Source organism: Macaca mulatta, chromosome 7 (assembly GCF_049350105.2).
Source record: "Macaca mulatta isolate MMU2019108-1 chromosome 7, T2T-MMU8v2.0, whole genome shotgun sequence".
NCBI lineage: Eukaryota > Metazoa > Chordata > Mammalia > Primates > Cercopithecidae > Macaca > Macaca mulatta.
The window spans coordinates 54,267,962-54,282,750 of NC_133412.1; the positions used below are offsets into that span (position 1 = coordinate 54,267,962).

Sequence of the window (14,789 nt, forward strand, 5' to 3'; positions counted from 1 at the left end):
ACGCTGATTTCCCCTTTGGCCCACTAAGCCCCTTGAGTCGTTACTGAACCACTCAGGAATCTTTTGAAACTGGTCACATTCTATTTTGCTGCTAAAACACAGTCTTCTAGGAATGTCCGAGTCATCTGAATTTCAGATGAAATTTTACTAGCAGCTTGAGATTTTCAAATACTGGTCAACCAAAAGCCTGCAGCTTCAGCCCAGCCTCCCAGCCCCCCACCCACCCTCGAGGGCTGTTCTGGAGCCCTGGGGTCTGTGGTCTTGCAGTCTAGTGCAGCCCTGCCCTCTGTTTCTGCTGTTCCCGAAGAAGCCCAGAACCTGTCTGGACTCTCTTCCCCTACCCCACACACACACAGCCTGCCTGCACCATTTCCTTGATGCCCCAGGGCTGCTCGACCATGGCTTGCCTTCTTTTGTCTCATCTCTCCTGCTCCCAAACTCCCTTTGCCATGCCCCCTTTACCTTCTGAGATGCCTGTTACCTCTTATTAGGCCGCCAGAAGCATTTGTTCTCACCCAAAGCACCTGGGATCTCATTGAAATGCAGACTGAAATTCAGCTAGCACTGGGAAGGGCTGAGACGCCGCATTCCTAACAAGTGCCAGGTGATGCTGATGCTGCTGCTCTGTAGATGCCACTGAGTATCGACGACCCGGAACAGCCGTTTTCCATCCACCTTGATTGCACACTGGAGTCATCTGAGGAGGCCTGGGTCCTCACACAGGTTGTGGTTCAGGAGGTCTGGTGTGCAGCCTGGGCATTGGAGTTCTTAAGAGCTCTCTTGGATGCTCTAGTGTGCAGCTTGGGTTGAGATCCACTGACCTGGAGGCACATCCCACCCCCAGTCTCCATGGTCCCTGTCTCCTTGCTCCAACGCAGCCAGGCCTCACCAGACACTGTATCCCCTGGATACCATCATTTCCTTGACAGTGGTCTTCTGTCGTTCCACTCTGTCAAGTCCACCCCCATGTGCCTTGCCCTCAGGCCACTGAGAGGAGGAGGTGCACAGAGCAGGATGCAAGTGACACCCCCAACAAGGAGGCCTGCACGAACTCACTCCCAGACTGACATGGTGGAGGGGCAGGTCGCTGAGGGCAGAGTGTGGGCAGGGGACAACTGAGCTGGCATGAGAATAAAAGGACAGGACCAGAGCAGCGTGGCACAGGCGCGATTGTGTGGCTGCCTCAGGGTTCTTGGGTGCTGTGTGTTGGCTGTGCCAAGGGCTGTGGCTGCACCAGCAGCATCTGTCCTAGATGGTGGTGGGTGGTGAGTTACACCCACTGCCGAAGGGGGAAGCCCTATCCTCCTCCGGGCCCAGCTCCTGGCTCCCATCACCCTGGTGTTTCTCATGCTGGAGTTACTTCGGGGCTGAATAGAATTTTACCAGAAACAGTCCCTATGTAGTGTACATTTCAACCATGTACACTAAATCGCTCTCCCCTCACCCGCATTAGCTTTCTCCCATGTCACTTTCTCACTGAGGCCTGCTCTGACCACCATAATGTCAACTCATCCTTTACCCGTCCTAATCCCTCCACCAGCTCTGTGTGTCTTCCTTATGGTACCGTCGCCTTGTAGCACACCATAACCTGTTGTATTTATTGCCTGACCGTCTCTCCCACTAGAGCGTAACCTGCCCAAGAGCAGGGATTTTCGCCTCTCTTGATCACACTGCCTACCTTAGCTCATGGTGGGGGCAGCGTTCATTTGACTTCAAGGCCGTCATCTCCTGCCTGGCATTCGAATCCTGCCATCTGCCCGGTCCTCTACCTGACTCTTCCCTGAGGCTGAGGAGTGTGCTCTGGTGGCAGGGCCAGGCCAACTATGGGCTGACTTCAGACCACAGGTAACTCCAGACGCCCATCTCCTGCAGCTTCTCGCTAACCACCTGATGTGATTAGTAAGTTTCTCTAACAAAAAAAAAGGAAAAAGAAAAAAATGACATTCAAACAGCAATATAAATTGGCTTTTCCTCCCTTGGAAGCAGGTCATGATCTGAGTCTCCTGTCAATAGGGAACTGAATATACACGGAACTAGTGCTCCTGCATACAATGCTTCGTTTCATTCCTACTCCCTTCGGGACCCTCCTCTGGGGTAGAAGGAGCAGTATCTTAGGGATGTCCAAGGCATGAAGGTGAACAAATGCCTGGTGCCTTCTGTGGAATGTGAAGATGAGGCTTCCTGCTGGCCAGCCCAGGCAGATGGCCCTGGCAGCTGCCCTTTTTATTCATAACTGCCTGAAGGTGCTTGGCTCAGATTTCAAATGACAATGACATGGCATCAGTTTTAGGGGCCACAGACACAGGAATGGGCATTGGGGAGAATGTGGAATTGGAACCGGGTGTCCTTGGGCCCTAGAAAAGACCATGCTAGAGCCGTCAGGGAGGAGTGAGCAGGCAGAGGGCAGGGGAACCGGCTTCCGGAGGCGCTGAGGTGGCTGGAGGCTGAGCGTGAACTTGGTGCGAGAGGTGTGAAGGATGAAAATGGGGCTGGCGGAAGGGGAGACAGGAATGTCACATCCTGGGAAAAGAAGCGGGGGGAGTAGGTGATGCCGGAAGGAAGAATCAGGAGGTGAGGAGGGTGGCCAAGTGATGATAGCCAAGGATATCTTAAAATGCAAAGGCTTGTTAATGGACGGGAGCACCGTGCCGCTGGCACTGCTGTGGGCAGCAGCTTTAGGCTTCTGTGAGCCTCCAGCCCAGCAGGGCCAAAGCTGTCATCCGAGCACCTGGCTTCCCTGGCCAGGTCCTTCCCTCCTGCCCCTCCGGACAGATGGCCTTCCCATGCGCTTTTCCCCAGCTTATCCTGGCTTTCTGCCTGCATCCCAGGGTTCCTATGCTTCTCTGATCAAATCACAGTCGCCCTCACCAGGCCCCCTCTGGACCCCTCGGCTCTTGAGTTTAGGGCTGCCAGCTTTAGCAAATAAGAATACAGGATTCGCAGTTAAATTGGGATTTCAGATAGGCAACAGATCATTTTTTAGTATGAGTCTATCATACGCAATGTTTAGGGTACACTAGAAAATTGCTCATTGTTTATGTGAAGTTGGGATGTTTAACTGGACATCCTGCGCTTGATCTGGCAACCCGCCCAAGCTCCTCCCAGTTTCAGTCTGGGGTTTCCTCTGCAGCCCCTTGCGTGAAGATTGGCCCCTTGTGCCAGCATGAAAGCAGAAAGAAGTGGTTTGCAATGGACTTTGAAATCCACTTGCAGTGCGCGACGAGGGTGTTCATCGATGGCCTTCACCATCTGGCCCCCACAGACCATTCTCCTGTTTTCTGCTTGTCCCTTAATGAAAAACCCTCTCTTTTGACCTGGCTGGTTTCCTCATCTCTTGCCCCATACTCTTGGACCTGCAGGGCTCACGTCCACCCCCACAGCCCCATCCAAAATGGCCTCTTCCTCTTCCTCCTTTGCCTGTTGATGTCCTCCTACCTGTCTTTCTGGAAGCAGCTCCCTGAGTTTGGGGACTGAACACCAGTCTTTGCATTCCCCACAGAGTTGAGGACGGGGGGCCTATCATTCCCAGAGGTGTTAGAAAATATTCAGAATGACGTGAATAAGCCCAGTGCCCCACCAGGTTTCTTGAAGAGCTGTGAACTTTGTCTGTCCTTCCAATGGCAGGGGACTCCTTCAGGCTTTCCCTGGATGGAGTGTGAGGACGAAATCTCCTTGAAGCATTCACGTTATTCCTTCCGAGAGAAGGGGGCACCTCAGGGCAGAGCCCCCTTCACAACCCCGTGTTCAGGCCATCACATATTTTATCATCGTCGTCGCCATCATCACCAAAATCCATTTCAGCTGCATTGTCTTTACAGGGCCGATCAGTTTCCTCGTTTAACTTTAGTGACCTGTGAGTTCAGGAGCGTTATCCCTGTTTACACATGGGGAGGCGGAGGCGGAGGCCACAGTGGTGAGGAGCCTTCACGCGGGGCCCCAGGGTGGCCGAAGGCAGAGCCAGAAGCGTGGCCTCCCGGGCTGGTGCTGTGGCTGCCACTTCAGGATGCCTAGTTCTTCCTCAGCAAGGGAGGCAGGCAGGTCCTGTTTGTGCCTAAACTACCAAACCGGTGTGGTTTGAGCTCAGCTCCCCCATCCCTGTATTCCCCAGACCCCTCAGAGGTGCCTTTCCTGTGCTCCTGAGAGAAGGGTGTCCAGTGCCCTGCGGAGCCCATCCAGCTCAGATTCCGTGACCCCTCCCACCTCCAGACCTGCTCAGGAAAGCGTCTGTCCGCAGCAGCCTCACCTCTGCTGTGATGCCCAGAATCATACAGTCAAAGGTTTCCCTGAAAGTCCGTGGAACTCTAGTCTCGCCAGATTCTCACTCTGTGATAAAGGGTGTCACGGTCCAGCAAGTCTGGAAAGCCCTGATTCTGCAGTCTCTTTGGGACCATGATGATGCATAAGAGCATATTGAAGGCCCTAAAACGCCCCACAGAGAAAAATAGCCATTTAACTTCATTGGACCCAAATTTCCCAAAACATACCCAATCATGGAAACTTTTGCATCAAATAACAACTATGAGCATTTTGTGGAACTAGTGTTCCACGCAGCCTACTTTGAAAAACAGCGATCTAGTTCAAATCTTCCTTTTTATAGCTGAAAAATGGAAAATCCATTCAGTGATTCATCGAGCATTTATTAAAGGCAAATTGAGATGCTCCCAAATGCCAGAGCCCATGTCACCGCATTCTGAGCTGCACAGAAGTGCAGTAATAACACATTGTTTCCACGCTGCACTTGCCGCTTAGGCCGACTGTCCACTAACCCACCAGATGTTGGTCTCATACCCTTCTCAACTTTGAGAAGACTGAAGCACAGAGATGCATGAGCTGCAGGTTTGCATATAAGCCCGGCTGTGAGCGGTAGCTCATGCCTGTAATCCCAGCACTTTGGAAGGCCGACGTGGGTGGATCACCTGAAGTCAGGAGTTCGAGACCAGCCTGGCCAACATGATGAAACCCCATCTTTACAACAATACAAAAATTAGCTGGGCGTGGTGACATGCACCTGTAGCCCCAGCTACTTGGGAGCATGAGGCAGGAGAATTGCTTGAACCTGGGAGACAGAGGTTGCAGTGAGCTGAGGTTGTACCACTGCACTCCAGCCTGGGCAACAGAGTAAGACTTTGTCTCAAAAAAAAAAAAAAAAAGAAAGAAAGAAAAAAGAAAAAAAAATGGCCAGCTCCATTTCTTAATGAGACATTTTCACCCTTTATGATGCTCCCCAGCCTCTTGAATAAGGTTGTGTTTCGCCATGAAGCCTAGAGCCAGGGAGAGAGCCCAGGAGGAGTGACGCTGGTGGGTTTAAGAGCAGGGCTTTGACTGGGGCCCACCCTCTTGTCCCCTCCCATTCTTAGCCTCTCTCCTCCCCACTTTTGTCCCCGCAGGTCTAACTGGCTGAAGCCGTGCTGTGGGAAGAGAGCAGCCGTGTGGCAGGTATTTTTGCTCAGTGCAAGTCTCAACAGTTTCCTGGTAGCCTGTGTAATATTGGTGGTGATTCTCCTGACTCTGGAACTTCTAATAGATATAAAGCTTCTCCAGTGTGAGTAGCAAGAGAGATACATATGCCAATACATATGATGTCAATATTCAATGTGCATCTGCATTCATCAGGGGTCCCCAACCTGCAGGCCGTGATCTGCCCCCGCCGATGCTGCTGCCCAGCCTCAGGCCCCAGGGCTCATGGGGATGGCCACTGGGGAGGAAATACATCTGGCAGCTTCTCTCTCTGTCACCCCCAGCCTCAGTTTGCCCCTCTCTGCCCAATGTGGCCTCTGCAGTCCTCTCCCCAGCATTCCATGATCAGAAACGGATGAGATGAAAAACGTTGGGGACCCCTGTATGCATTTTTTTAATTGCTCCCATTTGGGATTTTCCAGGTTGGAATTTTCTGTAGTCTAAAGAGAGTTCCCATTTACGGAGGCATCTCAGCTTGTAGTAACTACTTACGACAGCGACCACAATGATAAGATTCCTGGTATTTTTATCCAGCTGTGAGTTGGCAGTGTGATTTATATGTATGGTGATAGTTTTTAAAGAATTTTCCGCACATTTGACACTACAGTAACCCTGTGAGATGGGCAAGATGGATATGATCCCATATTATAGATGAGGCAAATTAAGATTTGGAGAAGTGAGATACTTGCCCTAAGTAAGAGGTATTGGAGCTGGGACTTCAAGGCACCAGGTCATTTAACTGCTTGGCCAGTTCTCTTCCTCTTGGTATTTGTCCTAGTTTCACGTTAAACCTTGTCTTCCACCTCTTCTGTCCTGGATGTCCCATAGTGACATTGCTGTCTGAGTGGAGGATCCACCGCTTACCCCCACCAGGCCTACCCCGTGCTGTTTGTCGCACCAGAGGGGCAGGGGCAGGTATCTTGCCTCTTGACTTTGGATAACTTAGTGGTTTCTGGTGCAGTTCCTGGTTACCTGTATTGCCCTGACTCAAAAGGTAGATCCTTCAAATGCAAATTTAAAACGAGGCACAGGCCAGGTGTGGTGGCACATGCCTGTAATCTCATTTGGGGAGGCCAAGGTGGAAGGATCGCTTGAGCCCTGGAGTTTGGGACCAGCCTGGGGAACATGGCGAGACCCTGTCTCTACAAAAAATGTAAAAATTAGCCTGGCATGGTGTCACACGCCTGTAGTCCAAGCTCCTCGGGAGGCAGAAGTGGGAAGATCGTTTGAGCCTGGGAGGTCGAGGCTGCAGTGAGCCATGATCACGCCACTGCACTCCAGCCTGGGTGACAGAGTGAGACCCCATCTCAAATAAATAAATAAATACATAAATAAATGATAATAATAAAAGGTACAATTATCAGCCCCAAAGAGACTTCTTTTCCTTCCACTGGCAAAATCCAGGACTGTAGATCCAGTCACCCCCAAACCCATTCAGATGTCTTGGGCTTCCTTTCTCAAATGCCCTCAACTCCTTTATGGGATCCTGTGAACTCAGGGTCTGTCCAAGCTCCCTCCAAGTGACATGAGCCTTCTCTGCTCTCTGAGAGAGGATGAATGGTGAGCACAGAATTGCTTTTGTCTGATAAGCCTAGTTGGGTTTTATGCAGCTGGTGGCCCCTTGGTTCCAATTAAAGGATCTTCTAGCATAAAGTGACCGGTACTGGTTTTACACTCAACCTGTCTTCAATTAAACCATGTTGTATACTTTCCCTCCCACTCACCCGTACTGTCTGCTTTTTATGAGACCTGCCCATAACGGAGCCTTTCTTTGCCCGTGGCGGATTGTCCTCGGGGCCCCCGGCTGCTCGGGCTATGACAAGGTATTGAGGAGAACTGAGAACCCAGCCGACACTGGAATTTTGCTTAAAATTAAGTATCCAGGAGATTGATTTTGGTGGGAGATCCAATAGCAGCTCATAAAAGGCATCTTAAATTCCATAAAACACACAATCAGAGATTTATTGCTCTTCTAAAGCAAACCGTAAAAAAAGGCACAGGAATTCATTTGAGAAATAATGGGGAGAGATTTTATGTTTTCAGAATCATCTGGAGGTCTTCTTGGAGTCACATGGGCCTCAGCCTCTTCGTTCCCACTGGTATTCATGTGGCCTGACTCCAGGCTCATCTTCTAAGGGTTGCCTTGGCCCAAAGCCAGGGGGCCTCAGAGTCTCCCACCTGGAACCTGGTTTTGCAGCTGTCTTCCCCTGGCTATGCTTTGTGACCTGACTTCTACCCACCCCCAGGGTCTGCAGATCCCAGAGCTTCGGGAGAGGTTGTGGGTTCCTCTGTTTCAGTCTGGCCCTCCCCGCTGAAGGCACTGGGCACTTTCCCTTGGCCCTGGGGGGTTTCTGAGCAATGTGCCAAGCAGGCCTGGCGGCAGCTCACAAAGGAAGCAGAGCAGGCATGTTCTCAGCAGCATTCCTGCCCCTCACCCCATCTCAGCTCTTCCCCAGTATCCCACTAGTATTTCTTTTAGGCCTCTGGGGAGCCCTCTACCCTCTGGGGCAATCCCTCCCACCCAGTCTCCATCAGAGCTCACCTGACCCTTGTCCTAGGCCCCAGCATCCTGCTTTTGGCCTTGCTGGCTAAAAACCATGCCATGCCAGGGTTCGAAGGCTGGCCGTGGCTTCACGTATTTTAAAAGGGCTTTCCAAAGAAAATGCCTTAACTCTAAGGAGTGGCTGGTGAAAGGTGGGGCGGGAACCCTCAGGGGCCAATGGCTCCTCTCACTCCCACTCCAGAACCTGGGGGCAAGCAGGGCAACGTAGAAGTTTAGCAGACCCCATCCCACTGGCTCTGCTAATCTAGGGAGGGAGGCAGACACCTCTGCCCCAAACCTGGCTCCCCTGCCAGTCCTCACTGCAGCCTTCTCTCCAAAACACCCTGGCCGACACCACCGTCTCTGCCACTCGGTTTCCAGAACGAAAAGTCACAGTGAGCTCATTTAGAGTCCCCTGACTGTGCACAGCACTTTGGGGGTGAACTGTGGGCTGGATGTCTAAAAGCCCATCCGGCCTCGACTGAAGCTGCCTACACAGCCCAAAAGCCGTGAATGTCTTCCTGAGCCCCTTCTGGAAGGTTTCTTTCCTACAGTCTGGCTACAGCCGAAAGCCCACCAAAGACCAAGCAGGAGCTCAGAGAGGCGGCCCGTCGGGGAGAAGGAAGCAGCCCCTTGGGTTGGAGGCAAGAAGAAGAGCATTGTTGTCTCACAAATCTCCTACCGCCTTCACTGCAGACGCCAGCTAAAGCTGCCCTTGCTCTCTGACCCAATTTCCACCAGATCTAAATGTTCACGCAGGCGGGCCCTGGGGTCCCAGAGGTCTGGATGGATGCTGCGAAGCCCCCATAGCAACGCACCTAATTCCTTGCTCCTCAAATTTGGTCCTTATCGTGTCCATTGCAGTTTCCAGCGCGTTCCAGTTTGCTGGCGTGATTCACTGGATCAGCCTGGTCATTCTGTCCGTGTTCTTCTCAGAGGTATGTAGAGACTGTGGCCTTGTCACCTCCTTTGTTGGGTGACTCCTGTCCTGGGAAAACCAACGTCTACTTCTTGAAATGGTTTCTAGCATCAGGTCCCCCGCTAGCCTTTGAGGCTGCTGGGAGGGAGATACAATACAGATAGCTGAGCTCTGTGGGGGGAGATGGTACAGGGAGCCCGACCCAGCCAGGGGGGTTTGGCGCAAGCAAAACCCTGGGAGGAACCCCAGTGGATGAGCAGGTGTTCTCCTGGTGAGGGGGTGCCAATGACGCTGGTGAACGTGAGACTGAGTGTGGCATCGAGGGGCAGCCAGTGTTGGATGCGGCCAGTAAGGAGCAGGTGGGAGGTGAGGCTGAAGCCGAGTGCCCACACAGGGAAGCTCTTGGGATGCTGTGGCTGTGGCCTTGGGCCCACAGTTGGCCAGACCCTTGGGGCCGAAGCACGCAGGGGGTGGGGGAACCGGGTCACAGGGCCAGGCAGTGGACCCGACCTGGTCCTGCAGGGGCCCCGGGTCTGATGGGGCTGAGAGATATGCCTCTCAGTGTGAGTGCGAGGCTGTGTTTCCGAGATGGGGGCTCAGGGAGCATGGACCCCCGTCAGCTTTGCTGGAGTCGGCTAGTAGAGACCAAGTGCGAATCTCTGTGGTGAGGGGAGGGGAAAGTTTACGGAGATCCGGAGATCCGCGGGCCCCTGGGCTTGGTGCAGAAGCTGACGTGCCTGGGCAGCACATTCCTCTGTTTTTGCATGGGGGTGAGTGACACTTCCTTTGAGCAGTTCCAGGCTGTCCCAGTGAGACTCTGGCCTGCATCTGGGTGTGGGAGGAATTGGCTTGGGCTTGCTGCAGGCAGGGCTTTATCCTGCCCTGTGCGCACTAGAGGTTCACTGAAGGACAGGAGAGTTTCATGTAGAAAACTGGTTTTTCCTAACAGAGCCTAGGACTGGCCCAAGTCAGCAGGCCACTGTGTCACTCCACCCTCCAGCATCCCATCCTTGCTATGGGTACATATTAGCCCATGCAGAGTCCCGTGGGCCTTTCAGCATGGCTCAGCAAACCCTTGGGGAAAGGCAGGAACGAGTGAGGCACAGCGCCTTCTGGGAACACACGCACAGCTCACACTAACGGGAGCTGCTCTACCTGAGGCACGGGGGCTCTGGGACCCCAAGACCGGGGGCCTTGAAGGGAGGAAGGATGCTGTGAGAGAGGGTGGCATGGGCAGAGGCACTGAGGTAGGGAACCTTGGGAGTCAGGAGTCCCAGCATCCTCTTGTGGGTCCCCTCTGGTCTACCTAATGGCTCTGCACTCTCTGTCTCTCTCTCCCCCCACCACCCTCCCTAAAAATCAGGAGGGAGCTGGGCTTTGGGTCTTGAGTCTAGAATCCTGACTCCGGGTGTGGGGTGTGGTGGGCCGGGCAGCAGGCATTCCAAGCATGGAACATTCCCTTTCCCGGGCCTTGCCTCCTGCAGCCCATGGAGCTGGCCGGTGAGCCTGGGCCTGAGGCTCAGATGGAGGGGGCAGATCCCAGCACTGCCCTCCCAGGACGGGTCCTAACTGCCTCCCTGAGACCATTGTCCTGGAGGTACCTCTGCCTGCCCCCAGAGCAGAGGGCCTGCTCCCCCGCTTACAGCCCCCACGTGGGTCCTGCCCTCCCTGGCCCCTTGTCTCTGCCTGGCCAGGATTCCCTCCCGCAAACACATGGGCCATGGCCAGATGTCTCCTTGATGCAAACCTTGGAAAATGTGCCATGTGTCTGTGACTGCCAACAAAAATGTTTAATCAGTTGCTGCGGTTCTTCCCCTCTATCCCTCTGCTTTGGTTTTATTGGCTTTTGCAGAATTTATTGCCCAGCATTAATTTGGCATTCCCTTCCCGTCACTGCCGGAGACGAGCCACCTGAAACAGACAAACCCCTGTGCACAGGAATCGCAGCCTCAGAGTCCCCCACAGGCACCCCCAAACCAGGGAAGGGGCTGGGTCCTCCCACAACTGAGCGGGGAGAGCAGGGTCTGTAGGAGGCTGAGGAGGAAGGGCTGGCTCTGTTACCTTGACCTTGTCAAAGATGGTGAGGGGGTGGAGCCAGGCGACAGGTAGCAGGGTCCGGCCCTGCCAGTGCCCTCTGCCCAGCATGAATGGAGGGCCGGTGCATGGGGATCGAGTGACGAATGAATGAGGTACAGAACCTGCAGGAATATACACACAGCTCACACCACACTAGCAAGCGCAAATTTCCGTGGTCTTGCTGCGTGCCCACAAGAACCATGTGAGAACCTTGTTACTGGAAGGGTCTCATGGAGGTCCCCTGCCCCCAGACAGTTTGGAAACATGTGAGCATGTCTGTGCCCCTCACAGTGACTGGGACGCCTAGTAGGAAGGGCCAGGATGGTGGGTCAGCCTGCGTGTTTGCTCACCATACCAGTGGTGTCCTTTCAAAATACTGCACAGACAAGGAGAGCAGCCTAGGGTTACGCAGCCAGTTAAGACCAAAACTGGACCCAGGGCTCTGGGCTCCTAAGCTGGTCTCTTGCCCCTGACTGCATCCTTCGGAGACCCTGAAGCTGGCAGGGTGGGAAGGGACCAGGGGTCTCTGGGAAGAACCTGAGAAAGAAAGTCTGACCGAGCGATCACTCAGACTATAGACCCAGGATGACTGGCACCCCCTCCTCAGCTGGGAGAAATGAGTGCCACCCCTTCAGGTCTGCCAGTTCTTTCCTGGTTAATACCCAGGGATGTGGCTATGGGCCGAGGGTGGGGTGGCACTGTAAGCCTCCTTGGCCTTAGGGAGTGGACATCACTCCACAGGAAATTCCAAGAAGGTCACCCCGCCGGGGCTCCTGCTGTCCTGGGCAGTTCTCCACCCCCCCCGCAGCTGAGCCTTAGGGCAGTCCTGGAAGGTGGGTAGGACATTTTATGAGTTGTGAAACTGAGGCCTGGAGAGGTGTGGAAACCTGCCCAGGGCCTGCAGGAATGGCAGGTGGGTCCAGGCGCAGGCCACTGGGTGGATGAGTGGGCCTCTGCCCACCCCAGAGCTCTGCAGGCCACTCTGGGAAGACGGGCTACTGTGCTCTGTGCTGGCCCCAGGTCACAGAGCTAGGCCCAGAGAAGGGGAAGGTGAGGCTGGTTTGGGCTCCATTTGAGGACGTCTGTTCAAATGGGCCAAGCTGTTTGACAGTGAGATAGATGCTGTCAAAGCGGTGAGAGTGCCCCTCATCAGGCAGGCTGTGCAGGGGTCCCTGCAGGGGTCCAAGGTGAGAGTGGATGCCTGTGAGACTCCCTGGGCCCCAGTCTTCCAGGTCACGCAGGGTCACTGCACTTCACGTGGCCCTTCAGCACCAAGAATATACAGAGCCTTGCAATCCAGATGGAGAATTGTGCAAAAGTTCTTCCAAAGCACAGCCCTGCCCTTGGCTGAGGCCAGGCCCAGCTGGCCACTTGGAACTGGGAAGACTGCTGCTCCTCCCCTGAGACTGCAGGAGTCCTTGGGGCCTCCTGGCCAAGGCCAGGCCACCCTGCAGCAGGACCCAGTGTGGGCTGTGGGGTGTTGGCCCCATCCCTGGGGTCTGGAAAGGCCCAGGCAGCCCCAGCTCTTTCCCTGGGAGAAGAGAAAGTGGAGCCACAGCTGGCCTTCTAGACAGGAGCCTCAGGCAGTGGTGGCAGCAGCTACTGACTCTCCTCTCCCTCTCATCCTCCTCCTTCTGTTGAGGTGAAATTCTCTTCACATAACCCTTTTACAGCAGACAATTCGGTGGCATTTAGTACCCACACAGTGATGTGCAGCCGTCACCTCTGCCTGATTCCAAAGCACTTTCATCACCCCCAAAAGGAGACCCCATACCCAGTAGCAGTCACTCCCCCTGCCCCCTGTACCGCCACCCCTGCCAGCTAGTAATCTGCTTTTGTCTCTGTGAACTTAACTCTTCCGGATAGTTCATGTAAACATAATCTTACACTATGTGGTCTTTTGTGACTGGAGTCTTAGCATGTTTTCTCAGTTCATCCATGATGTAGCACAGCACACTTTTCTTTTTTTCTTTTCGAGACAGGGTCTCACTCTATCACCCAGGCTGGGGTGCAGTGGTCCAATCTCAGCTCACTGCAGCCGCAACCTCTTTGGCTCAAGCGATCCCCTCACCTCAGTCTTCCAAGTAGCTGGGATTACAGTCGTGCACCACCACACCTGGCTAATTTTTATATTTTTTTTTTTGTAGGGACGGGGTTTCACCATGTTGCCCAGGCTGGTCTCAAACTCCTGAGCTCAAGTGATCCTCCCCACTTGGCCTCCCAAAGTGCTGGGATTACAGGCAACAGCCACTGTTTTTCTTCTCCTTACCAGTGTGAGACTAGTGACAGTGTCAACTACCACACAGATCTTCACATTTCTTATTTTGGCCTTGTAGTTGGATCCTGGAATCCACGCCTTCGTCTTGCCATTGTAGTTTAACCCCAGGGAAAATTTGTCCAAGAGCAGATCTGCTTCTTAAGGAAGTGCCAGGGGTCAGCCTCCAGCACCTGGTACCCATGGTGGCTGTTCCTTAGACCAGCCTGCTCCCCTGAGCCACACACCACCCTACGCCCCCAACCTGGGGGTGTAGCTGGCAGTGTTGGGAGGCCGCAGGCTCGGGGCTAGACATGGCTGCTCCCTTCTCCCTGGCTGGTGGGCCCCATGTGGGGATGGCTCTGCAGGGCACAGGGGTGTCCAGCCCCCACTCTGCTCACTAAGAGGTGAGCTAGGGATCTTCCTCTGCCTTTTAAAAATGTGCACAAAACCAGCTTATAGACTAACAGCTACTTCCGCCTGCATCTCCCAAGGTTTCCAAACTCTAGCAACCTCATCAGGCTCCTCTCCAGGGAAATACGCTGATTCTGCTGAGGGGAGGGCCTCGGCCTCAGGCCGCAGGAAGGGGCAGGAGCCCTTTCTTCCATTTGGCTGAGGCAGGGCCTGGACCAGGTGCAAGGCTTGGGACTTCCCCCTCTCCTGTCCTGCGGCCTGAAGCCTGGACCCCTTCCTTCAGAGAAGACAGCGTTTCCTTCCCTTGGAAGAGATGAGGGGAGTCCCTTCTTGAGAGCAGGGCTTGACCAGGAACAGAAGATGAGGGCACCTGAGGCGGAAGGCAAGAGGGGTCCAGGGACCAGAAGGTTCACCAGCCACTCTTCACACCTCAGTTTCTGCGTCTCTCAAATGGCATAAAAACTTTGCTCCTAATAAATACTCAATAAATGGCACCGTCCTTGAGTGTTTGCCAAGGCTCTAGCCTACACTGCTTATCAGAGCAGCCTCCTGAAGGCAAAACTGGGATGAAGGAGGCTGAAAACCCTTAGCCCCAGGTGGGAAAGGAGGTGACTGAAGCTGAGGATTCCGGCTCCGTCAGATGCTCCTTCAAAAGCCCTTTGCAACTTTTAGGGGCCTGTATTGCAAGGCCACGGCCCTGGGGCTGGGGCTGGGGGTGGGGCAATCCCTCATCATCACTCTGCTTTTTTAGTGAGCTGTGTGCCTCGCTGCTGGAGCAGCTCTGGAGGTGGCCGCACACAGGCGTGGATCTGCTTTCAGCCCAGATCTGTCCAGAGATCCGGCCAGTGTCAGGTGGTTAGTAAGGAACAGTCAGAGCCAGAAAGAGGACCAGACTCTTGACTCCCCATCTAACGCCCTTTCTCATTATTGCTTGTGGACCTGTGGTCTCCTGTTGTAACCTGGAGCAGGGTCGCCTTACAGGTCCCTGTGGTTCCATCGGGTGCTCCAGGGGAGTTTGTTTAAAAAGCGTATTCCGGGGCTTGTGCCCAGAGTTTCTGATATCCTGGCTCTCTACAAGAGTCCAGGAATCTGCGTTTTACATAAACCCCCAATGCTGCTGAAGCGGG

At 54.0% G+C, this 14,789-nt stretch overlaps 1 protein-coding gene across 5 annotated transcripts in view; it reads left to right on the forward strand.

Moving 5' to 3' along the window:
* The window catches only part of TMEM266 (transmembrane protein 266), a 148,928-nt gene that overhangs the window by 94,954 nt on the left and 39,185 nt on the right, over positions 1 to 14,789 (forward strand). For 4 of the 5 annotated variants that reach the window (XM_015142762.3, XM_001104538.5, XM_077938096.1 and 1 more), the window contains 2 exons: positions 5,388 to 5,542; positions 8,864 to 8,937. In XM_015142762.3, the coding sequence (XP_014998248.2) occupies positions 5,388 to 5,542; positions 8,864 to 8,937 (229 nt within the window). 5 annotated transcript variants of the gene reach the window in all.